The 27272-nt window shown below is 43.8% G+C and overlaps 1 protein-coding gene across 1 annotated transcript; it reads left to right on the top strand.

Moving 5' to 3' along the window:
• The first annotated feature begins 12370 nt into the window (after nt 1-12370).
• Nucleotides 12371-25676, top strand: LOC139231354 (ubiquitin-ribosomal protein eL40 fusion protein-like). The gene is made up of 3 exons (XM_070862507.1): nt 12371-12452; nt 12739-12896; nt 25566-25676. Exons 1-3 carry the CDS (start codon nt 12371-12373, stop codon nt 25674-25676), a joined length of 351 nt encoding a protein of 116 aa, XP_070718608.1.
• The last annotated feature ends 1596 nt before the right edge of the window (nt 25677-27272 follow it).

Raw genomic sequence — 27272 nt, 5'->3', positions numbered from 1 at the left:
ATTTACAGGGTGACTGGGAAAGGGTGGGGGAGTGGGACTAGCTGAAGTGCTCTTGCCTCCTTCTGTGCTATAACCATTCTATGATTCTACCTATCTGACTGGACCAGCATCTGCCTTTGGCAGAGGAGAACTTTGGATCAGAAAGAAGGGTGTGGCAGAGACATCACTGGGCACTGGGTATATGTGAGATATGGGCCATGAGCAATTCCTGGGTGTGCTGGTCTGGGTGGCAGGAAACTCATATCTTCCAAGTCATCCGATCATCTCTGGGTCTTTTCAGCTGGGAGGATCATGAAACTGTGGGGGATGAGAGGAGTGTGTTGCACTACATAAAGAAGGCACAAAGAGGTTGTTGTTCCATATATTTAAGATACTTGGCAGAAGAACCATAGGGGAGATGAGGAGAATTATTTTATGCAGTGAGTAGTTATGATCTCCAATGCACTCTCTGAAAGGGTGGTGGAAGCATATTCAATATCAGCTTTCAAATATGTTTATATGTTTGAAAAGAAACAAAATGCAGGGCTATTGGGGAAAGAACAGTGGATTGGGAATATTTGGATAGCTGTTTTAAAGAGTTGGCACAGGATCGATGGGCCGAATGGCCTCTTTCTGTACTACAGGTAGAAGATTCTATGATTCTATCAAAGTAATTGTAATCCCTGTTGGTTGGATGGGAGATGGCAGTCACAAGGAGACAACTAAACTACAAGTTATCAATGTAATGTAGCGATAGAGCATTGGTTTTAAACTTTTTTGTGTCATAAGAACATAAGAACATAAAAATTAGGAACAGGAGTAGGCCATCTAGCCCCTCGAGCCTGCTCCGCCATTCCACAAGAGCATGGTTGATCTGGCCGTGGACTCAGCTCCACTTACCCGCCCGGTCCCGTAACCCATAATTCCCTTATTGTTAAAAATCTATCTATCTGTGATTTGAATACATTCAATGAGCTAGCCTCAACTGCTTCCTTGGGCAGAGAATTCCACAGATTCACAACCCTCTGGGAGAAGAAATTCCTTCTCAACTCGGTTTTAAATTGGCTCCCCCGTATTTTGAGGCTGTGCCCCCTAGTTCTAGTCTCCCCGACCAGTGGAAACAACCTCTATCTTGTCTATCCCTTTCATTATTTTAAATGTTTCTATAAGATCACCCCTCATCCTTCTGAACTCCAACGAGTAAAGACCCAGTCTACTCAATCTATCATCAAAAGGTAACCCCCTCTTCTCCGGAATCAGCTTAGTGGATCATCTCTGTACCCTCTCCAAAGCTAGTATATCCTTCCTTAAGAAAGGTGACCAAAACTGCACGCAGTACTCCAGATGCGGCCTCACCAATACCCTATACAGTTGCAGCAGGACCTCCCTGCTTTTGTACTCCATCCCTCTCGCAATGAAGGCCAACATTCCATTCACCTTCCTGATTACCTGTTGCACCTGCAAACTAACTTTTTGGGATTCATGCACAAGGACCCCCAGGTCCCTCTGCAACGCAGCATGTTGTAATTTCTCCCCATTCAAATAATATTCCCTTTTACTGTTTTTTTTTCCAAGGTGGATGACCTCACACTTTCCGACATTGTATTCCATCTGCCAAACCTTAGCCCATTCACTTAACCTATCTAAATCTCTTTGCAGCCTCTCTGTGTCCTCTACACAACCCGCTTCCCCACTAATCTTTGTGTCATCTGCAAATTTTGTTACACTACACTCTGTCCCCTCCTCCAGGTCATCTATGTATATTGTAAACAGTTGTGGTCCCAGCACCGATCCCTGTGGCACACCACTAACCACCGATTTCCAACCCGAAAAGGACCCATTTAACCCGACTCTCTGCTTTCTGTTAGCCAGCCAATTCTCTATCCATGCTAATACATTTCCTCTGACTCCGCATACCTTTATCTTCTGCAGTAACCTTTTGTGTGGCACCTTATCGAATGCCTTTTTGGAAATCTAAATACACCACATCCATCAGTACACCTCTATCCACTATGCTCGTGATATCCTCAAAGAATTCCAGTAAATTAGTTAAACATGATTTCCCCTTCATGAATCCATGTTGCGTCTGCTTGATTGCATTATTCCTATCTAGATGTCCCGCTATTTCTTCCTTAATGATAGTTTCAAGCATTTTCCCCACTACTGATGTTAAACTAACCGACCTATAGTTACCTGCCTTTTGTCTGCCCCCTTTTTTAAACAGAGGCGTTACATTAGCTGCTTTCCAATCCGCTGGTACCTCCCCAGAGTCCAGAGAATTTTGGTAGATTATAACAAATGCATCTGCTATAACTTCCGCCATCTCTTTTAATACCCTGGGATGCATTTCATCAGGACCAGGGGACTTGTCTACCTTGAGTCCCAATTAGCCTGTCCAGCACTACCCCACTAGTGATAGTGATTATCTCAAGGTCCTCCCTTCCGATATTCCCGGGACCAGCAATTTTTGGCATGGTTTTTGTGTCTTCCACTGTGAAGACCGAAGCAAAATAATTGTTTAAGATCTCAGCCATTTCCACATTTCCCATTATTAAATCCCCCTTCTCATCTTCTAAGGGACCAACATTTACTTTAGTCACTCTTTTCCGTTTTATATATCGGTAAAAGCTTTTACTATCTGTTTTTATGTTTTGCGCAAGTTTACTTTCGTAATCTATCTTTCCTTTCTTTATTGCTTTCTTAGTCATTCTTTGCTGTCGTTTAAAATCTTCCCAATCTTCTAGTTTTCCACTAACCTTGGCCACCTTATACGCATTGGTTTTTAATTTGATACTCTCCTTTATTTCCTTGGTTATCCACAGCTGGTTATCCCTTCTCTTACCGCCCTTCTTTTTCACTGGAATATATTTTTGTTGAGCACTGTGAAAGAGCTCCTTAAAAGTCCTCCACTGTTCCTGAATTGTGCCACCATTTAGTCTGTGTTTCCAGTCTACTTTAGCCAACTCTGCCCTCATCCCACTGTAGTCCCCTTTGTTTAAGCATAGTACGCTCGTTTGAGACACTACTTCCTCACCCTTAATCTGTATTACAAATTCAACCATACTGTGATCACTCATTCCGAGAGGATCTTTTACTAGGAGATCGTTTATTATTCCTGTCTCATTACACAGGACCAGATCTAAGATAGCTTGCTCCCTTGTAGGTTCTGTAACATACTGTTCTAAGAAACAATCCCGTATGCATTCTATGAATTCCTCCTCAAGGCTAACCCGTGCGATTTGATTTGACCAATCGATATGTAGGTTAAAATCCCCCATGATTATTGCCATTCCTTTTTCACATGCCTCCATTATTCCCTTGATTATTGCCTGCCTCACCGTTAAGTTATTATTTGGGGGCCTATAAACTACGCCCACCAGTGACTTTTTCCCCTTACTATCTCTAATCTCCAACCACAATGATTCAACATTTTGTTCATTAGAGCCAATATCATCTCTCATAACTGCCCTGATATCATCCTTTATTAACAGAGCTACCCCACCTCCTTTCCCTTCTTGTCTATCTTTCCGAATTGTCAGATACCCCTGTATGTTTAATTCCCAGTCTTGGCCACCCTGCTACCACGTTTCTGTAATGGCCACCAAATCATACCCATTTGTAATGATTTGTGCCGTCAACTCATTTACTTTATTTCGAATGCCGCATGCGTTTAGGTAGAGTGTTTTAATACTAGTTTTTAAACCATGATTTTTAGTTTTGAGCCCTCCTGCAGCCCCTTTATATTCATGTTCGAGGAACATCTGCAAATACTCGCACATTCTGATGACACCCTGCAAATATTGGCACATTGTCAGGCGTCCCCAACAAACACAGTATAGCCTCACTATAATGAACCCTGCTTATAACGAACCCCCAGTTTCAATGATCCCAACGTCAAGATCTCATTTTTTCAATAGAAATCAGCCCTTCTACAATTAACACTTCAGCAGGATCTACCCAGATACAACAATGCAATTCAAGCCGTGGCCAATTGAAAGATAACTTTTTGTCGTGGAAACTGGCACACGGTAACTGCAGCCGAGCAACATGCGTGACAATGGCAAGCAAGAAATCATATTTGCCTATGAAAACAAAACACGGAACCAGAGAAAACAACTTTGTACTGCGACACATGATGCTCTTGATGAGACCGTCTATTGCTGATTTGAGACAGTCAATGAGCGTAACATTCCACTGTCGGGCGTTAAATTCCACGCAAAGGCCGAAAAATTTGCCACTCATTATGTAGAACTGAGGATCTTTTTGGACAAGATAGAAACAACATGCCTTAAGAAAAGCACCAAAAATATGAAGCAATCTACACTGTATAGTTTTTTTTGAACAGAATAAAATGATGTTCAATTCAAATTGGTCCTATCTTCATTGTTCTGATGTAGCAAATCATCAAACTCTACCATAATAATCTTTTCTGTCAGTCCCTTGGGGATTCAACTGTATTTCCACACTGTCAGGGATCCTCTGTTCTAACTTCCAAAAGACATTGCCAATGACCAGAAGAAAATAGTGTTTTCATTGCAGAAAACTTTAATAAAACCAACATAACAGGTAGGCAAGCAGTGTTGCCGCTCACTGTCTATACAATGATTTCGCCTCTACACAAACGCCAAGTGAGTAACCATTTGATCACACATTATTTTAAATGGCTGTTTTATTTTTAGTTATATTAGATCATTTTTTTGAAAGAATAGTTTTGCTAGGTACATTAACAAGATTATTTTGGTTGAAAAGTAAGCACAGTTGAAATCATGCATCATCTCAAGGGTTAAAAGGGCATCTGAAAGTGACGGCAACAGCACATCATTTAGAGTGGTTTCGAATACAGGCACTATGACAATATTTATTTTCAATGTAAGTATCAAGAAAGCACAAATCATGCAAAACCCACTGCATGTGGCAAACACCTTTTAAAGGAGAGTCTGCAACTAATTGCTTCTTATCCCCATCAGTTGTATTTTTAATGATTGAAAAAAATAAAAACCTATGTTATATTTCATTATTACAAGTATAGACACAAAATGCATATCATAGAATGTCATTACTACCTACTGTCAACCCTTCTAGAAAGATTCCATTTCACTGAGTATATTTACCAGAAGCATACCTTCAGATAGCAGAATAAAGACACCATATACAGATTTTATTAATGATGAAAATGATTAAACTACAACATGAAAAGGAAAAACTTTGATGCATAATTAATCAAGAAGCTGCCTCAGGACCTTTCGAAGCATGTCATTCTGCTTGCATTTTGATGTATAGATGCTCTGTTTTATACAACTATGTGCCAGAACCATCTCGAGTATTTGTTACACATATTTATTTTGCTGCTCCTCTGTCAGCACACTTATCACATAATTAAATTTTAAAGCTGTTTATACCAGACCTTGGGGACTTTCTTGGTGTGCACAGATTGTATTCAATTTACATTGAGCTTTTACAAATGTTTGCACTGTTGAATTGATATCTGACACACATAGCTGCTTACTCAGCCAGCCTGACAATTGTCAATTAGCAGTAATATTCCTCATCCATATTTACAAAAACACATCACTCTGCTTTTCATATATCTACTGTTCAAAAATATCTCAAAGAACAGCAGACATAGTTTACAAACCAAATTTCATCAGAAAGTTGAATTCAACACAGAACTCTTCATTTTGCTAAATTACCATTGAAAGACACCAGGAAAATAATATTACAATTACAAAATGCAAAGATTAAATGGAAAGCACAATAAAACCTAGGTTGAAATAGATATGGTGATTACTTACACTGCTTCTATTTTTCATTAAGAAGAGCAGGTTTCCTTTCAGGCGGCACCATCTTTCTGTTAGTTCTGCGTGAGAAAATGAAACATTAATAAAATGGTATTTTGCTGGTGAAGGAAAGATGGTTCTGAAAGAAGATGCATCAGTAATAAAGGTCAGAGAAGAAAATCATTAGAAAATTCCTGCTCCTGCCAGCAGCTGCGTACATATGACAGCCTGCTAAATGCCAGATAACTCCCCAGAAGGCTCTTCTTACCCTGCAGCTGAGAGATTTGGTGACTGCAGCAGAAACCATCTGTTTTTTCATTGGCTTCCCATCTCACAGGGAAGCAGAAACAGGAACTTGTGTGATTTTATGTAAAACAAGACGTTAGTCTTTTTTAAATAAAAGATAATCATAATAATGTATTACAGTAAGATAAATTGGCTTCAGTTATGTAAATCATTTTCAGCAAGCCACACACACAGGTTAAAATATTAATCAACCAGTTTTTAAAAAATGTGACTATGCAATCTGGTTAATTAAGATGAAACCAATTATTTCCAGCATGCAAAACATCAAATGATTTGCAAAACTAATTTAGCGGTACTCAATAATTAAAGTACAAATCAGGAAAGTCTCCTCTCTGACAGGCATTTGTGAAAATATTCTTTAAAAAGCGACACAAAGCAAAATGGACAAGCATTCCCCCCAACTGAAACACAAGGGCCTTGACTTTCACGGGGTGATGGGCGGGGGGCTGGATGGTTAGGGTGCAAGGGAACCCAGTTGCAGGAGACAAACCTAGCAAGGCCGAGGACGTGGAGGCCCTGCCAATCTTAACGGCAGGGTCTCATTCAAATAAATCGGTACTATCCCGGATGTAATATTCGCTTCTGCCCCTACAGCATCGCTGGGCGTCAACAACAGCAGCTGCAGGAGGCGTTGTCATCTTGGCCAGCCCGTTGGGGAGCGTTAATTAAAGGCAGTGATGGTCAGGTAGGGCAACATTTATTTATGTTCCCATTCTGGTACCTCCTGCTTTCTTTTGACCCCACAATTGCATAGCCCTGAACTCTCAGAGTGGTTGGGGCTGCTGTGCACATAGTGCATAGTGCAAGTTTACGAAGGTAAACTTGCGCAAAACATAAAAACAGATAGTAAAAGCTTTTACACATATATAAAACGGAAAAGAGTGACTAAAGTAAATGTTGGTCCCTTAGAAGATGAGAAGGGGGATTTAATAATGGGAAATGTGGAAATGGCTGAGACCTTAAACAATTATTTTGCTTCGGTCTTCACAGTGGAAGACACAGAAACCATGCCAGAAATTGCTGGTCACAGGAATGTGGGAAGGGAGGACCTTGAGACAATCATTATCACTAGGGGGGTAGTGCTGGACAGGCTAATGGGACTCAAGGTAGACAAGTCTCCTGGTTGATGAAATGCATCCAAGGGTATTAAAAGAGATGGCGGAAGTTATAGCAGATGCATTCGTTATAATCTACCAAAATTCTCTGGACTCTGGAGAGGTACCAGCAGATTGGAAAGCAGCTAATGTAACGCCTCTGTTTAAAAAAGGGGGCAGACAAAAAGCAGGTATCTATCGGCCGGTTAGTTTAACATCTGTAGTGGGGAAAATGCTTGAAACTATCATTAAGGAAGAAATAGCGGGACATCTAGATAGGAATAGTGCAATCAAGCAGACGCAGCATGGATTCATGAAGGGGAAATCATATTTAACTAATTTACTGGAATTCTTTGAGGATATAACGAGCATGGTGGATAGAGGTGTACCGATGGATGTGGTGTATTTAGATTTTCAAAAAGCATTCGATAAGGTGCCACACAAAAGGTTACTGCAGAAGATAAAGGTACGCTGAGTCAGTGGAAATGTATTAGCATGGATAGAGAATTGGCTGGCTAACAGAAAGCAGAGAGTCGGGTTAAATGGGTCCTTTTCGGGTTGGAAATCGGTGGTTAGTGGTGTGCCACAGGGATCGGTGCTGGGACCACAACTGTTTACAATATACATAGATGACCTGGAAGAGGGGACAGAGTGTAGTGTAACAAAATTTGCAGATGACACAACGATTAGTGGGAAAGTGGGTTGTGTAGAGGACACAGAGAGACTGCAAAGAGATTTAGATAGGTTAAGCGAATGGGCGAAGGTTTGGCAGATGGAATACAATGTTGGAAAGTGTGAGGTCATCCACCTTGGAAAAAAAACAGTAAAAGGGAATATTATTTGAATGGGGAGAAATTACAACATGCTGCGGTGCAGAGGGACCTGGGGGTCCTTGTGCATGAATCCCAAAAGGTTAGTTTGCAGGTGCAACAGGTAATCAGGAAGGCGAATGGAATGTTGGCCTTCATTGCGAGAGGGATGGAGTACAAAAGCAGGGAGGTCCTTCTGCAACTGTATAGGGTATTGGTGAGGCCGCACCTGGAGTACTGCGTGCAGTTTTGGTCACCTTACTTAAGGAAGGATATACTAGCTTTGGAGGGGGTACAGAGACGATTCACTAGGCTGATTCCGGAGAAGAGGGGGTTACCTTATGATGATAGATTAAGCAGACTGGGTCTTTACTCGTTGGAGTTTAGAAGGATGAGGGGTGATCTTATAGAAACATTTAAAATAATGAAAGGGATAGACAAGATAGAGGCAGAGAGGTTGTTTCCACTGGTCGGGGAGACTAGAACTAGGGGGCACAGTCTCAAAATACTGGGGAGCCAATTTAAAACCGAGTTGAGAAGGAATTTCTTCTCCCAGAATGTTGTGAATCTGTGGAATTCTCTGCCCAAGGAAGCAGTTGAGGCTAGCTCATTGAATGTATTCAAGTCACAGATAGATAGATTTTTAACCAATAAGGGAATTAAGGGTTACGGGGAGCGGGCGGGTAAATGGAGCTGAGTCCACGGCCAGATCAGCCATGATCTTGTTGAATGGCGGAGCAGGCTCGAGGGGCTAGATGGCCTATTCCTGTTCCTAATTCTTATGTTCTTATGTTCTTATGTAGGTGCTATCACTCGACAGACACAGCCTGAGGATTCATTCAATTCCTCATTGGCCCATCCCTTCAAGGGAGGGAAGGAGCCTGTAAAACCAGCTGCGCTGCCTCAAACATTTTTTTTATTTCAAAATATACTTTATTCATATAAAAATGTGTACAGTACATTCAAAAGCTGTTCAGTACATTTAGCAATCCCACACACTACATTTGGGTGCTGACGGCAGTTCCGTTCGATACATTTCCTTGCTTTTCAGTTCAAGTACAATTCGGTACAATACGGGATACATTGTAGTACATTCAACAAATTACATTACATGTGTCACTATACAGTACACGGAATGGGTGACGTAACATTTACATTTTTCTTTTCAACGTGCATTACGAAACAGACCTTGCATTGTACATGGCACTACATAGGTGTTTACAGATCATAGTGCTCCATGTACACAAAAAAGAAGTTACAAGTACAACCCGAGGGGAGTTTTGTACTGATTCCTGCCCCCGGGTTTACAGTGGCAGAAGGGTTTTAAACTGCGCTGCCTCAAACATTGCTCAGGGCTCTGCCAATACCGCCCCTCTCACTCACTTTAGTGCTCTACGGGAAGTGGTAGCACTTGATTTAGCGCTCCACTTCTCTCTTGGAGCGCTAAAGTGGAAGTTCCCAGGAGAATCAAGTCTTTACCGCCCAGCAATACTTTTGTACTCCTTGAAAGTTTATCGCCCCAAACGGGGCGCTACGCAATTTCTAGCCCTAGGAACGCAATTGCTTCAAACCTTCAATACTCATTGCTCCAAAATTATAAACAGCTATGGCAACAAAGCGAATATAGCAATGTACTCTCCTCCAAGTGCCATGCTATCAAAATGTACAATGGTTTCACTAAATATGCACCTTAATATCAATTCTTGAAATGTCAATAACACACTCATATTTCTACAAACTACTGCATCAATCAATGAAATCAGAAAACAACATCTGGCTTGCTAAACAGTGAAAGATATTTTGTCTTCACTTGTTTGGAAAAATAAAGTATGTCTCAAATTATTAAGTACAACCAGCTCTCTTTATTTCAAACAATATTCAATATAGTGAAAATTGCATTAAAAAAATGTTTTGGAAAAATGAAATACAGAAAGACCTCATTATGAGTTAAAATCGATGGGGGGGCCGGGGGCAGGAAGGGCGGCATGACCTGACCGATTTTAACTGGTGAGTTTCATGATAATATCAATTGCAGCAGGTTGCCCATCCACGTTTACTGTGCAGCGACAGTCCCAAGGCAGGATGTTTAAAGGGTGAATGCACCTCTTCGAGGGAAGTTTCATTCACTGAACTTGAACATTGTTTATCTTTTATTTCTTCTTGTGCTAGATGGTGAATGTGGCAGGAAGGAGGGGAAGGGTCACCTCGAGGTTTTCAGAAGCCTCACTGGAGTTGTTACTGCCAGTGACAGGAGGGAAGTGATTTTTCCATGAAGATGCCCAATATCATCATCATCATCATAGACAGTCCCTCGGAATTGAGAAAGACTTACTTCCACTCGTAACATGAGTTCTTAGGTGGCCGTACAGTCCAATACGAGAACCACAGTCTCTGTCACAGGTGGGACAGAGAGTGATTGAGGGAAGAGTTGGTGGGGACTGGTTTGCCGCACACACTTTCCGCAGTCTGCACTTGATTTCTGCATGCTCTCGTTGATGAGACTCGAGGAGCTCAGCGCCCTCCTGGATGCACTTCCTTCACTTAGAGCTTTCTTTGGCCAGGGACTCCCAGGTGTCAGTGGGGATGTTGCACTTTAACGGTGTCCTTGTAACATTTCCACTGCCCACCTTTGGCTCGTTTGCCGTGAAGGAGTTCCAAGTAGAGCACTTGCTTTGGGAGTCTCGTGTCTGGCATGCGAACTATGTGACCTGCCCAGCAGAGCTGATCAAGTGTGGTCAGTTCTTCAATGTTGGGGATGTTGGCCTGGTCGAGGACGCTAACATTGGTGCGTCTGTCCCCCCAGGGGATTTGTAAGATCTTGCGGAGACATCGTGGTGATATTTCTCCAGCGACTTGAGGTGTCTACTGTACATGGTCCATCAGCCTCTCAATGAAACTAGAGCTGTCAGAGGAAATCAGCAGCAGGAACATCACCCCAAGAATCTGGATCTCGTGCAGGAAGACATTCAATTACCTCACTAGATCAACAAAGGGGCCCACAGCTCCTAGCTTCCCCATCTCTTGCACTACAACTGGACACAGTCCTTCTCTTCCATCCTTCAGCATTCACAGCAATTACCATACCTCCATCACATCCTTCACCACCAATCACAAGGGTGCAATTCTACCACCTCTTATGCTCACTCCTAACACACACTCACCTGCTGCTTGCTTCCTTCACTGCAGCTGCCCATGGCACACTCTTCTCATCTGTTGTTAGTTGCTGAGCCTGCACCACAACTCATGAGTACTTCCTCAAGTCTCACTTAAGCCTCCCTCTCAGCTTATGCACTACATGCAGAAGCCCACATACATGTATTTGCCTTCTCAGTAGCAACTTGTAACTCTCTCCTTCCACTTCTGCAGGAGAAGACAGCACACAAGAGCGAGAAATAAGACCAGCGGTGGAACTTTCGACATCATGGCTCTGCGGGGTCGTAGACTATGAAAACAAGTGGGACATCCACAGCAATTAGCATTAGAGATGATGAAGCTTGTCTTCATCTGTACTCCTTCAGATACCACTTCAAGTATCACAAGCAATTACAGCTTGACCCAACTGCAAAACCTCAACCAGTATAGTCAAGCCTTTCATGTGTGACTATCCAGTCACTCAGTGGTTTCCTAACACTTGTCCCTTTCCTTGTTCCTCTGGGATATTCTCAGCAGCAACAACCTCAAGAGGCTCCTGAAGAGGACACCTTGGAGGAGAATATTGCTCCCGAGGAAGCCTCGTCAGCGTTCCATCCCTCCCAAGAACATAGAGATTCCCACTGCGGGTAGGATAGACAGTGAGTTAGAGGGCCTGCACCTGATGAAACACACAGCACAATGAGCACGAGTAAGTATTCCTCTTCTAGCTCCATTGGGTAGGATAAAGAGGTAGACCTCTGGGGTCCGGCTATTAAAATAAAAATGATTGAGGAACAGCAGCAATTATATGATGCATTGGAAAGCCTGCCTAATACTTTCAGCATCATGTCTGAAAGCATGGAGGAATTCACTTCCAGCAAGTGTGGAGTTCTGTCGTATGGCATTTCCACTCTGAAATCGACCCTGGAGTGTTTGGCCACCTCCAGGAACATTACAGCTGGGCCTTCACAGTTTAAGTCTGTTTTATCAGCCTTTGCAGCTTTGATGAAAGTTCAGATGACTGTCATTCAGACTCTGGGCTCCAAAGTTTACTCCACCTCAGAGAGACTGGTCCACCAGATGAATAAACTGATAGACCACATCGACGGGAGCTTTCAAAGTGTCACTCAGCTCCTGCATTCTGCTCCCACTCGGATTAGGAAGTGATGAGCCACAGCCCCCTGGGAGTAACCATGGTACTGTGAGACAGACAAGTACTACCCTCTCTCAGGATGTCTGCTCCCTCACCACCCCGCAACCAATATCCGCCACGATGCCCAATAACCAGGTGGGTGAGACATCCCCGGCAGCAGCCAAGGAGTTCCAATCGGCAGCTGTGCACTCACAGGCACAAGGTCACTGTCCATGAGCGTCTCAAAGGTCCAAAAATCATCCCCAGCAGCCTACCTCCAGCTCTGCCAGCCAAGAGAAGTTGGTGTTAGCAGGAATAGAATGAGGTGTTGCCTCACTCAAGGCCTTGTCGTACACAAATTCTGGCAGATAATCAGGCCTGGATTTTAGTTTGAAGGCACATGCCGAGCGGCAGGGGGGATTGTTTTGAGATTGGGTAACCTGGAAGTACGGGATTCCTGAACGTTCTGCAGTTTTAACTGCAGGATGTTTTCAAATTGTTTTCTGTAGGTTTCCCGCCCACAGCCAGCCTGATTGACAGGTTAGTGGCCTGTCGGGCAGAAATCCTACAGAACACCGTCACAGCCGAGCTGGCTGGAGAGCAAGAAGGTCTATTGAAGGGGGAGGAGAGATCGCCGGGGTGGAGGGGGGGTCCGATTGCAGAGTTGGTTCGATCACGCAGGAGGGGGTTCCAATGATGGTTGGGGGGACAGATGGTAGTGGGGGTGGGAGTTCCAATGGTGGGGTCGGGAGGGTTTGATGGTGGTTGGAGGTGTCCGATTGTGGTCGGGGGGAAGCAGATGGTGCTCGGGAGACCCGACCGACATGAGTTAAAAATAGAATGACTGTTAAAATGAAGGCACATATTATAATATTTAAATAATAACCCGCCTCCCGTGAGTGGATTGGTCAACAGCCCCTCGTCCTGCCTGCGGTAAAACTGGAAGTTGGCAGGTTCGAGGCAGTTTGGTTTCTTGCTTTAGATTTTTTGAATTGGAAACTCTGGCTCAACCCTAACCCACCCATTTTCTGTGAGTTGATTAATACTTTAAAGAAATAAAATTGCAGTGAGACAAGTTTACCACTTTCTTAGCCTCGAGCATTAGCCTATGGCCATTACTCGGAGTATACATGAATTAAAATGATTATTAAATTTTCAGTACCAACCTTCACTTTCTGCAATTGAATAAAACAGATTTTTGTGCATCACAGCACTCTGAAGTGCACTTTCAAACTGGGCTATAACACAATATAATTTGTGCTGAGTTTGTTGATCTCAATGTGAGCAGCTGTGCGGATGCTGCAGTTGGCTTTAGCACACTCAGATTAAGGATGAAAAGAAACACGGGGCTTCTACTGTTGATCACAATACAGAGAACGGGATTGAGCTTCTCTGATGCCCCCTATAGTTGAATTCTCAGCTGACACTCTCAGTCTATACTGACGCATGAAGAATGGGAATCCGGATGAAGTATTGGAGGATAGATATCACTCCTGGAACCATAGCCCATATAAGTAATTGCCTTCAAGACTACACAGCTTCTAAACTAACCCAGGAAAACATCAGCTCTCTCAGAAAGCTAAGAAGCAGCAAAAGGACCAGAGGAAGCTCTCCTACCCTTAGTAATGCTTTAGAATTTCTCAACTTTATGAGGCAAACATTCTTCTGCTGAAATCCCCATTTAGTATTAGCAGTGGCACCATTTTTATATTACACATCATGCAGCCACTATTGCATAATCTTTTCCTATCCTGAATAACGTTGAGACAACAAGGACAGCCATTACTTTGAGAGAGCTGGTAACTGTATATCAGGATGGAAGATGGATAGAAAATCCATAAAGAAACTATATCCAATTGTTTACTGATGATTCCATTCTACATTCATCAACTTCATTCAGATTGCATGCTCTGAGTGCACACAATTTCTTACAGCGCAAAGACTTAGTTACTGCATCTCTCCAAAGACACAAATTCTTCAAAGTTGCAAATTCTTCATATCTCTCACAAGTCTAATCAACAGCTACCACTTTTTACCTTTGATGACTCCACCCTTAGTCCTTCCTCACCTGTGGGCATTCATTATTTCCTCTGACCTAAAATAGAACTCCCATCTCTCATCCACTGCTAAAGCTGCTTCCAAGAGGCTCATTTTTCTTCTTCTTCTTTTCACTTAAACAATTCTTAAGTCTCCATGAAGCCAAAGTCAATCCAAGATTTCAGCACTTCTCTGATAACTTGGAAGACTTTTCTATTACTTCTATCATACTTCTGCATCGAACACAAGAAAGGCCTTGTTGCTCAATAAGTAATCTCTTTCCATCTCCTTTGTGTCAGCCATGCACAGTTGGCAACGCTCTCGCTTCTGAGACAGATGGTGGTGGGTTCATAGTCCCACTCCAGAAGCTGAGCACAAAAATCTAGGCTGACATTCCCGTGCAATGCTGAGGGAGTGCTGCACTGTCGGAGGTGCCATATTTCAGATGAGACATTAAACTGAGGCCCCGTCTGCTCTCTCAGGTGGATGCACAAGATCCCATGGCACTAATTTGAAGCAGAATAGCGGAGTTATCCCTGGTGTCCTGGCCAATATTTATCCCTCAATCAACATCACTAAAAAACAGATTATCTGTTTTTTTATTATTATTTTGCTGTTTGTGGGAGCTTGCTGTGTGCAAATTGGCTGCCACATTTCCTACATTACAAGAGTAACCATACTTCAATAATTACTTCATTGGCTATAAAGCACTTTGGGACATCCGATGGTCATGAAAGGCACTATATAAATGCAAGTCTTTCTTCCTTCTTTCTTTCCCTCTTTCTCTACTTCTTTCTTTCTCTCAAGCAGATAATAGGGCAACTTCTTTTTCTTTGCTATTTTCTTAGTACTCTAGAGAGTAAATTGCAAACTCTAAAATCCTCTTCCTACACACTGTTCCTCCTCCTTGCATCTGCACTGAATTGAAATTAAGATTGCAATTTATCTTTCACAGAATGGCAGTTTGTGAATTTGAATTCAGTTAATTAAATAAATCTGGAATAAAAAAGCTAGTATCAGTAATGGTGACTATGAAGCTATTGGATTGTCATAAAAACGCAACTGGTTCACTAATGTCCTTCAGGGAAAGAAACCTGCCGTCCTTACTCGGACTGGACGATATGTGAATCCAGACTCACAGTGGTTGACTCTTAGGTGCCCTCTGAAATGGTCTAGCAAGCCACTTAGTTGTATCAAATCACTGCAAAAATATACAACAGGAATAATACCAGACAGACCACTCAGCATCGATCTAGGAGTCGGATTCAGACACGAGATGACAAAGGCAAACCCCAGCCCAGTCGACCCTACAAAGTTCTCTTCACTAACATCTGGGGATTGTGCCAAAATTGGGAGAGCTGTCCCACAGACTAGGCAAGCAACAGCCTGACATAGTCATACTCACAGAATCTTAACTTTCAGCCAATATTCCAGACTTCATCATCATCCCTGGGTATGTCCTATCCCACCGGCAAGACAGACACACCAGAGGTGGCGGCAGTGGTATACAGTTGGGAAGGAGGGGCGCTGGGAGTCCTCAACAGTGACTGAGGACCCCATGATGGCATCAGGTCAAACATGGGCAAGGAAACCTCCTGCTGACTGCCACCCACCAACCCCCCTGAGCTGATGAATCAGTACTCCATCATGTTGAACACCACCTGAAAGAAGCACTGAGGATAGCAAAAAAAAACACCACCTTCTCAAGGGCAATTAGGGATGACAAAGAAATGCTGGCCTTGCCAGCGATGGCCAGATCCCTTGAATGAATAAATAAAGATGTCAAAATCACTACTACCTGATTTATCTTATTTTCTCATTTGCTGATATCAACTATGACAGTGTCCTTGCACTGTGCACTTTAGGTTTCTTAATAAAAGTTAAACAGATGTAAAAATTTGAAAATCAAATACCAAACAAGTTTAACGCACTACAAGAGTATAACTGAGCCCATCGCCTAATTCTTGTGCATGTGCAGTCACAGCAAATTCTGATTAAAAGGAAACATTCACAACTATTTCTTTCATAAAGCAATCCCCATGTTAGAATGCCTTATGTTGTGTACATGTTGTGTATATTAGGCCTAGACTAATAATCCAGGGACAAGAGTTCAAATCACAACATGGCAACTGGGGAATTTAAATTCAGTTCATTAAATAAATCTGGAACTAAACAAAAAGCTAGTATCAGTAATGGTAACCATGAAACTACCGGATTGTTGTAAAAACCCATCTGGTTCACTGATGTCCTTTAGGGAAGAAAATCTACCGTCCTGACTTGGTCTGGCTTATATGTGACTCCAGACCCACAGCAATGTGGTTGATTCTTAACTACCCTAGTGGCTCACCATCACCTTCTTAAGAGCAATTAGGAATGTGCAATAAATGCTGGCCTAGCCAATGAATACATCTCTGATGGAAAATCTACTCACCATTTAAATTCTCTGCCCCAGAGAGCTGTGGAGGCTGGGTCATTGAATATATTTAAGGTGGAGATAGACAACATTTTGAACAATAAGTGAATGGGCAGGGAAGTGAGCTGAGCCCAAGATCAGATAAGCCGTGATCTTATTAAATGGCGGAGCAGTCTCGAAGGGCCAAATGGCCTACTCCTGCTCTTATTTCTTATGATCTTATACATATATATTATTTGCCTCAATCATCTTGGATATTAATCTATGCTTTTTATGAATGAATGAATGGTTGTAGATAAACATATCAGACTCGAATGCATTTTGAGATCTATAGTTCTATTCTAGCTTTTACAATAAATTCTAAGAGAAGGCTTCATTTGATTTACATTACAAATATTTTAAACTATTTTCTTATATCAAAAAGTGGACAAATTAGAAGCATCTGTATTTTATTACTGTAACAAAGGCCCCACAGGAACTGTACAATGTAATAAGCATAAAATGAGAGTGTTTCTTGTGACTTGATGTAGCATGCCATATGGTTAACCAGTCATTACAACCAGGTTTCTTTTCTTTGGTGGACAGAGAATTTGTATCTATCAACAAAATTCCTGTTTTGCATGTGTAGGCATTTTGTGACATTTTGATTTTTTTGTCAAAGATTCTTTTTAATTCAAAATTTCAACAACTAAACCAAGATGTAAAATGCAATTTTTCAGAGTAATTCAAAATCTTCTGATTGCAGAATTAATGTGGTCATTCCAAATAATAGTTCTAAAAGAAAGTGGACCTATAACACTATGCTCATCAAGATATAAAAATATATTTAAATGACTAACCAAACTGCAGCTAAGGATCATTAATATAACACTGGTACAGCATTCCTCCTGACTGTCCCGCCCCCCCCAGGATTAGTGGGAGAATCAAGCAGTGAGGAAACAGGGTCCTGAGCAGGCGCTGTGCTCTCTTTTACATACTGTATATGTACTGGGCATCCATGTGGTTTTGGAATGGGTGCCCTGGATGATTAGAGAGCCCACAAGCCAAAATGGCATCGAGCACACACCTGGTGGACACTGGAAGCCTCACACCCATTTTTCCAGCACAAGCCAGGTGGCCACAAGTTTAAAATTGCCCCAAGTATCTCTATTAACTTCAACATATGTTACTTTTCAACATTAACTAACAACCTACACTACTTGTGACAGTAAATATTTTAAGAAATAATATTTCAGATTGCGCAACAGAAAATGGCCATTTAAAAAGTTAGCAAATATGATACAAACGTTGAAAAATACTTGAAAGTTTTCAGTGACTTTGTCACCATCATGAATGTTAATGTTTTTTACTATTTTTAATCCTTTCTCTTTCTCCCCAAAAAGACCCTAATCATTCAAGTCCTCACAGGTCCGACCGTCAAGACAGCACACAAACAATCTGGCTTCTGCCAATGACCTTTGAGCAACTAACAGGAGGCATGACAATGTCAAGGTTAATGCTTCCTCCATCATTCCTCCCTTCTGGAATCTTCACACACAATTGTGGCTGCAATTAAATCAGTAGCGTGACGAAATAAGCCTGGGCTCCCCAACTGCCAGAGCACTATATCATTTTTTATGGGTTTTAATGTTTCCAATAGTCAACGTGATTATGTAGGTCATTAATTAAGTACTAAAAGTAGAATAAAATTATTAATCTTGGCATTTTCATCGTTTGGTAAACATGGTCAAAGCAAGCAAAATACCAATGAAGACCCTAACTCTTGCTCTGACATAATTCAACACAACTGAGGCAGCGACTGTCAGCAGCTTTTTTTTTAACTTTATGCATCACTTGCACACTTTCTGCCAGGGTGCACTGGATATTGATCAGAAGTAGAAAACTAAATGATTTTCTCTTTCCAGAGGCACTGTCAATTGTTGCAACCACCTGCCATGCTGGCTTAGGTCAGTACAGATGAAAGATTGAATCTTGCGTCTTGCTGATCTGTATGGCTCAGTACCACAGTGAGATCCTTTTACTCAATCTGTCAAAATAAAGACTATTTTGTCCATCACAACCGCCATACCAGGTTTTGCAGTTTCCCAAATGAAAACATCACACTTCTAGCAATGATTCTAGTAGCAAAGTTGGCTTACTTCTAGCTGCCAATTCTGAAATAATCTAACACCTCGTAATTTATGCTCTTTTTTTGGTTTGAGTTAGTAGCACCACACATCTAGCAGACTGCTAGCTGTCTTGAAAATTCCTCACACTATTGATTCCATTTGTAACCTCTAAGTCAGTGCCTTAGCATCTCGCGTCAAACCAGTGGTTCCATTCCATCAACATGTTTACTACTAAGGATCTATCCTTGGCCCCCTCCTATTTCTCATCTATATGCAGCCACTTGGCATCTGAAAACACAGTGTCAGTTTCCACATGTACACTGACGACACCCAGCTCTACCCCACCACCATTTCGTTCTACCCCTCCAAGGTCTCTAAATTGTCAGACTGCTTGTCCGACATCCAGTACTGGATGAACAGTAATTTTCTCCAATTAAATATTGGGAAGTCCGAAGCAATTGTCTTTAGTCCCTGCCACAAACTGCGTTCCCTAACCACCGACTCCATCCCTCTCCTTTGCATCAGTCTGACGCTGAACCAGACTGTTCACAACCTAGGTGTTATACTGGCCATGAAATGAGCTCCCATATCCGTGGCATAACTAAAACCGCCTATTGCCACCTCTGTAACATTGCCCATCTCCGCCCCTGCTTCAGCTCATTTGCTGCTGAAACCCTCGTCCATGCTTCGTTACCTCTAGACTTGACTACTCCAATGCACTCCTAGCTGGCCTCCCACATTCTACCCTACATAAACTTGAGGTCACCAAAACTCGGCAACCCGTGTCCTAAATCACACCAAGTCCCGTTCACCCATCACCCCCGTGCTCGCTAACCTACATTGGCTCCTGGTTAAGCAATGCCTCAATTTCAAAATTCTCATCCTTGTTGTCAAATCCCTCCATGGCCTCGCTCCTTCCTATCTCTGTAATCACCTTCAGACTCACAACCACCCCACCACCACCCCCGAGATGTCTGCGCTTCTCAAATTCTGCCCTCTTGAGCATTCCCGATTGTAAATGCTCAACCATTTGTCGCCGTGCCTTCAGCTGCCTGGGCCCTAAGCTCTGGAACTCCCTCCCTAAACCTCTCCACCTCTCTACCTCTCTTTCATCCTTTAAGACGCTCCTGAAAACCTATCTCTTTGACCAAGCTTCCGGTCATCTGCTGTAATTTCTTCATATGTGGCGCAGTGTCAAATTTATTTGTTTTGTCTTATAACACACTCTGAAGCACCTTGGGACATTTTCCTACATTAAAGGCACTATATAAATACTTGTTGTTGTTGTTGTTGTATCCTTAGAGCGATAGATGCTACAGTCTCAAGACCAGTCAGATTCTGGCCAAATTAAAGACGCATTTAGTGACCCAAATTGATGCCTCTATTGATAGATGTCCCATTTACCACAATAAGGACAAACATAATTATCTACTGCTATATAGTAAACCAAGATTAATTATCTTGATAATTGCTTATGTTGAAATGTCATTCATATACATTCAGCATTCCGGCAACAAGAGCAGGAATACCATTCCCTTTCTGCAGGAATTACTTGCTAATCTTATGGTTCCCAACATATAAGAGGGGGATTGTTAGGGTAGATGCTGAGAAGTTGTTTCCCCTGACTGGAAAGTCTAAAACTAGGGGGCATAAGGGCTCGGTTATTTAATACTGAGATGAGGAGGAATTTCTTCACTCAGAGTGTTGTGAATCTTTGTAATTTTCTAACCGAAAGGGCTGTGGATGCCGAGTCATTGAGTGTATGCAAGGCTGAGATAGATAGATTTTTTGGCTCTAGGAGGATCAAGGGTTATGGGGATTGAGCGGGAAAGTAGAGTTGAGGTCTGTTAAGTCCTGACTCTAATGTACTGACTTACACGAGACACATGCTGAAGTCAAGGTCACTCAGGACCTGCACCTTTAATTCCAGCTCTCCAGTGCTGCACTTGCCTGAGACCTCCCTTTATATACCATTTGTACAACAGGTAGCCTGTTTCCCTCTTTGTCTGTTACTGTCCCTGCAAGCCATTTGTGACCCCGGCCATAGTTTACCACAAACACTTTGTCCCCTATCTCATTCCACCTCCCCCTCGAATTTCGGTTATGGTACTCAGTTAGCTTTTGACGCATAGCCTCAACAATTTTATGCATGTCCAGGAGGATTAACAAGAGCCTGGTCTTTAAGGTTCGATTCATCAATAGGGGAACCCCAGTCAACGAATGCGGATGAGATCTGTATGCTAGCAGCAGTCGTGACAGGTGGCTCTGCAGTGTGGGACCTTGGATTCTGAGCATGCCTTGTTTAATGATCTGCACTGCTCGCTCCGCCTGGCCATTGGAGGCCGGCTTGAAAGGTGCCGTCTTAACATGATTTATACCATGGTCAACTATAAAATTGTGAAATTCTGCTCTGGTGAAGCACGGACCATTATCATTGACCAATATATCAGGAATGCCGTGCGTTGCAAACATGGTTCTAAGGCTCTCCACAGTGGTGGAGGTGGTGCTCGAGTTTAAAATGGTGCACTTGATCCATTTTGAAAATGCCTCAATGACTACAAGAAACATTTTGCCCATGAATGGGCCCGCATAGTCTACATGCACCCGCGACCATGGTTTGGGCCAGGGGCTTAGGGGGGCCTCCCTAGGGGCATTACTGAGTTGGGCACAAATGGTGCACCGACGGACGCAGAGCTCCAAGTCCGCGTCAATGCCAGGCCACCAGACATAATATCTGGTTATGGCCTTCATAAGGGCGATCCCTGGGTGCTCACGATGGAGCTCCCGGACAAATGCCTCCCTGCCTCGTAAGGGCATAATTACTCGGCTGCCCCACATCAGGCAGTCTGCCTGTAGTGAGAGTTCATGCATGTGCCTATGGAAGGGTTTGACCTCCTCGGGGCAGGCATCGCGAGCCTCTTCCCAATCACCGGTTAAAACGCTTCTTTTAACCAGAGATAACGTGGGGTCGCTGGTTGTCCAGGCTCTGATTTGGCGAGCCATCATGGGCGAGCCTGTGGATTCAAAGGCATTGATTGCCATGACCATTTCTGTGGTCGCCAGGGGTAGCGTGCTAAGCGCGTCGGCACAGTTGTCTGTGCCTGATCTGTGCCTTATCGTGTAGTCGTAAGCCGCCAGCATGAGTGCCCACCGCTGAATGCGCGCCGAGGTGTTGGCGTTGATTGCCTTGCACTCGGATAGTAGGGACGAGAGGGGTTTGTGGTCGGTTTCTAATGCAAACTTGGCCCCGAAAAGTTATTGGTGCATCTTTTTGACACCGTACATGCACGCGAGCGCCTCCTTCTCAACCATACCGTACCCGCGTTCCGCCCGCGAAAGTGACCTGCAGGCATAAGCAACAGGCTGCAATTTACCCACATCATTGACGTGCTGTAAAACACACCCGACCCCGTACGCTGACGCATCATGCGTAAGGACTAACTTTTTGCCTGAGTCAAAAAAGGCTAAAACACTCTTGGAACATAGAAGGTTGCGTGCCTTATTGAAGGCGCGTTCTTGGGCGTCCCCCCAAAACCAATCGCACCCCTTTCTGAGTAGCACGTGGAGAGGCTCCAGCAGCGTGCTCAAGTTCTGCATAAAGTTCCCAAAGTAATTAAGTAGCCCGAGAAAGGCGCGCAGTTCCAAGACATTCCGTGCCTGGGTGCCAGGCGAATCGCTTCAGTTTTGGATTCGGTTGGGCGGACCATCAGCGGCAATCCTTCTGCCCAAAAATTCAACCTCAGGCGCGAGAAACAGACACTTGGATTTCTTAACTCTTAGGCCTACCCGATCCAATCGACTTAGTACTTCCTCAAGATTGCGGAGATGAGAGTCAGTGTCTCTGCCCGTGATGTCATCTTGAAACACAACCATCCCCGGGATGGACTTGAGCAGATTTTCCATGTTGCGCTGGAATATAGCAGCTGCCGACCTGATGCCGAATGGACATCGATTGTACACAAAAAGGTCTCGATGTGTGTTGATGGTGGTGAGTAGCTTAGACTCTTCGATCAGTTCTTGCGTCATATACACAGATGTGAGGTCAAGTTTCGAGAAAAGTTTTCCTCCAGCCAACGTGGCAAATAGGTCCTCCGCTCTGGGCAGCGGGTATTGGTCCTGTAGGGAGCCTATGTTTATGGTAGACTTGTAATCCCCACAGATTCGCACGGATCCATCAGGCTTCATGACGGGGACGATGGGGCTTGCCCAGTCGCTGAATTCCACAGGAGAAATTATGCCTTCCCGCAGAAGCCAGTCCAGTTCGTTTTCAATCTTTTCCCTCATAAGGCACAGCTCTAGCCTTGTGATGGACTGGCCTGGCATTCTGTATGATATAGATTCTAACTTTAGCCCCTTTGAAGGTGCCCACACCTGGCTGAAAGAGATGTTCAAAACAGCTTAGAACTGTTGAGCAGGAGGTCCGTTCCTCTGACGACATGGCATGAACATCATCCCATTTCCAATTAAGTTCTGCTAGCCAGTTTCTCCCCAACAGGGCTGGGAGATCCCCGGGGACAATCCACAGGGAAAGTCGGTGCACCATCCCTTTGTGTGTGTCTGAGAGCATGGCACTGCCAAGGACTGGGATGATTTCTTTAGTATAGGTCCTTAGTTTGGTGTCGATCTTTGTGAGTTTTGGTCTGTTGCTTTTGTGCGGCCACAGCTGTTCAAATTGTTGAACGCTCATGAGGGATTGACTGGCCCCCGTGTCCAGTTCCATGTTGATGGGTATCCCGTTGAGTAGAACCCTCATCATAATTGGAGGCGTCTTGGTGTAAGAACAGTGGACATTGATCGTGTTAACCCGCTGTACCTCGGCGTCCCATACACTGTTCCAACCGTCTTCTGGTCCGCTTTCCGACCCTTCCGATTCATATACCAGCCGAGCTGCTGTTTGTCTGCACATGTGAGCCAGATACCCTGTGTAGTTGCAGTTTCTGCAAACGGCATGCTGAAATCGACACACCCTGGTTGAGTGCCTTCCCCCACATCTCCAACACAGACCGTTTCCATTGTTTCTGAAGGATGAGCTGCATCTAGCTGATCTCCCTTGAGCTTCTCTCAATCTGTTGTTGATTGCTCGCATTGTGGGTTGATGAGGTGTGATCGGCCGTTCATGTGGCCCTTGATTTTGATGGCTTCTGGTGCCACTGTCTGCTGTTGAAGGCCTGCTCTCCTGTCTTTGTCTGTGTGTGGGGGTAGCGGTTTGTTTCACAATGTGAACCCCTTGTTCCGATGCCTCGTTGGTTGTCGTACCCGAAGTATAGATCAGCCTCGTTTCTTCTTCGTTTGCCAAGAACGTCTGTGCGACCAGTGCTGCTGTCTCTAGAGTCAAGTTCTTAGTCTCTATAAGCTTTCGGAATATGCCTGCGTGGCCTATTCCTTCAATAAAAAAGTCTCTCAGTACTTCTCTCCTTAGTTCATCGGGGAACTCACATAAACTAGCCAACCTCCGAAGTTCCGCCACGAAGTCGGGTATGCTTTGGCCCACACAGCGTCTGTAGTTGTAGAATCTGTGTGGCCATGTGTAGGCTGCTCGCTGGCTTCAGGTGGTCTCTCACCAGTGTGCTCAAGTCTTCAAACGACTTGCTTGCTGGTTTCTCGGGTGCCAGCAGGTCCTTCATTAAAGCGTATGTTTTCGAGCCACAGCTGGTCAAGAGATGGGCTCTTCTCTTGTCTGCCTTATCGTCGCCCAGCCCATCTTTGGTCACAAAGCTTTGCTGGAGCCTTTCTATAAAGTCATCCCAATTGTCTCCAGCATTGTATTTCTCATCTGAGCTGTTGGTAGCCATTCTGTGGATTCTGTGATCCCGTAACTCGTCGCCACTGTCCTGACTCTAATGTACTGACTTACACGAGACACATGCTGAAGTCAAGGTCACTCAGGACCTGCACCTTTAATTCCAGCTCTCCAGTGCTGCACTTGCCTGAGACCTCCCTTTTTATACCACAGTGGGACAGGTATGGAGTGTCTCCTGCAAGTGCACCCCTGGTGGTAAGGTATGCTTATTGCTACAGGTCATATCCAGTTACAGTCATGTATAGCATGGTAAGATACAATTATATACAATAATGTGAGATACATGACAAGGTCGAAGATCAGCCAAGATCTTATTGAATGGCGGAGCAGGCTCGAAGAGCCGTATGGCCTACTCCTGCTCCTAATTCTTATGTTCTTAATGTCTAGTTCATACTGATCAAGTGGCATACTGCGTTCATGCAAAAGACAGTCAACAACACATCGGCATTTGACCTATATTTTCTGAACTTTAAGATTCATGGAGGATTTTCAACTTCCACCCAAAATGGGCATAACATCAATGGAGCAGCTATGCTGCCCGCCCAAAGCAAACCTTTTTCGGGTTTGGGCTTCATTTGAATGCAACTGATGAGCTATAGATGGCAAATACTGAGCCATCCATCTGGTCAGGCTTTGATGGATTGAGCCAATTCTAGGGGGGTCGAGCACTGGCCAGCAGCAGGCTCACAAATATTCTCCCAAAACTTTTCTGGGCCTTTTCTTGAGTGGTCACCAGAAGTCCTTTGCCCAATTTGCATATATAAGCAACCACTCGCCTAAAACCTACTCCACTGCCCCCCCACCCGCCCCAGCCCCCCGCCCCCAGCCATGATCTTGTGAAAGACCCATGAGTGAACCACTTAAAGACATGGGAAAATGAATCCTCCTTCACCTTAGATTTATGTAGCCCAGCTATGTTACTTCCAGGTAGAAGATAGAGACGGCATATTGGACGCTTCCCTCTGTGTCCTCGCTCAGAAATACAACTGCTACAAGAATATCTGCCGCCTACACCCTCGTGCATCCAACTGCCGTAAAACCAAGTGTGGCCACACAAACAACCTGCAGCCCAAGAAGAAGCTGAAGTAGATGATATCGGGAGGACCTGTTGCCCCCGTTAGACGTGTGTGGGGGTGAGTGCTAAACCTACCTCATATCCCTGCTCGAATACTGCAAAGCAGCAATTTGCTCACATTGCATTCCCAATTGATTTAGTACCTGCAGTTGTGCCTGATCATCCACAGGCCCAGAAGACGATGACGGTCTGGTCTATGCATTGTATATCAATTAAGCAATTAATAATTTGTTGCATAGTTAGGGTCTTCAATGGCCTAACACTTGTTATTAATGATGATCTTTTTCTTTGACCCGCTGTATGTTGTGATGCGCTTCACAAATCATTCAGTGTTCCCAGTTGTGCTTCGTGATCTAAAATAGTCTTCTATTCGTAGAAACATAGAAACATAGAAAATAGGTTCAAGAGCAGGCCATTCGGCCCTTCAAGTCTGCACCGCCATTCAATATGATCATGGCTGATCATTCAACCTCAGTACCCCACCCCAGCCTTCTCTCCATACCCGCTGATCCCTTTAGCCGTAAGGGCCACATCTAACTACCTTTTGAATTTGTCCAACGATCTGGACTCAACAACGTTCTGTGGCAGAGAATTCCACAGGTTCACAACTCTCTGGGTGAAAAAGTTTCTCCTCATCTCGGTCCTATATGGCTTACCCCTTATCTTAAGACTGTGTCCCCTGGTTCTGGACTTCCCCAACATCGGGAACATTTTGCTGCATCTAACCTGTCCAGTCCCGTCAGAATTTTATAAGCTTCCATGAGATCCCCTCTCATTCTTCTAAATTCCAGTGAGTATAAGCCTAGCCGATCCAGTCTTTCCTCATATGTCAGTCCTGCCATCCCGGGAATCAGTCTGGTGAACCTTCGCTGTACACCCTCAATAGAAGCACGTCCTTCCTCAGATTAGGAGACCAAAACTGCACACAATACTCAAGGTGTGGTCTCACCAAGGCCCTGTACAACTGCAGCAAGACCTCCCTGCTCTTATACTCAAATCCATTTGCTATGAAGGCCAGCATGCCATTTGCTTTCTTTACTGCCTGCTGTACCCGCATGCCTACCTTCAATGACTGATGTACCATGACACCCAGGTCTCGTTGCACCTCCACTTTTACTAATCTGTCACCATTCAGATAATAATCTGCCTTCCTGTTTTTGCCACCAAAGTGGATAACCTCACATTTAACCAAATTATACTGCATCTGCCATGCAATTTGCCCATTCACCTAACCTGTCCTAGACCCCTGTAGCCTCTTAGCCTCCTCCTCGCAGCTCGCATTGCCACCCAGCATAGTGTCATCTGCAAACTTGGAGATATTACATTCAATTCCTTTGTCTAAATCATTAATGTATATTATAAATAGCTGAGGTCCCAGCACTGAACCCTGCAGCACCCCACTAGTCACTGCCTGCCATTCTGAAAAGTACCCGTTTATTCCCACTCTTTGCTTCCTGTCTGCCAACCAGTTCTCTATCCCGTCAATACATTACCCCCAATAATTTTGCACATTAATCTCTTGTGTGGGACCTTGTCAAAAGTCTTTTGAAAGTCCAAATACACATCTACTGGTTCTCCTTTATCCACTCCTCTAGTTACATCCTCAAAAA

Source organism: Pristiophorus japonicus, chromosome 2 (genome assembly GCF_044704955.1).
Source record: "Pristiophorus japonicus isolate sPriJap1 chromosome 2, sPriJap1.hap1, whole genome shotgun sequence".
NCBI classification, from domain to species: Eukaryota; Metazoa; Chordata; class Chondrichthyes; family Pristiophoridae; genus Pristiophorus; species Pristiophorus japonicus.
The sequence above is the reverse complement of the archived record's forward strand: the minus strand, read 5'-3'. Positions and strand labels throughout refer to the sequence as shown.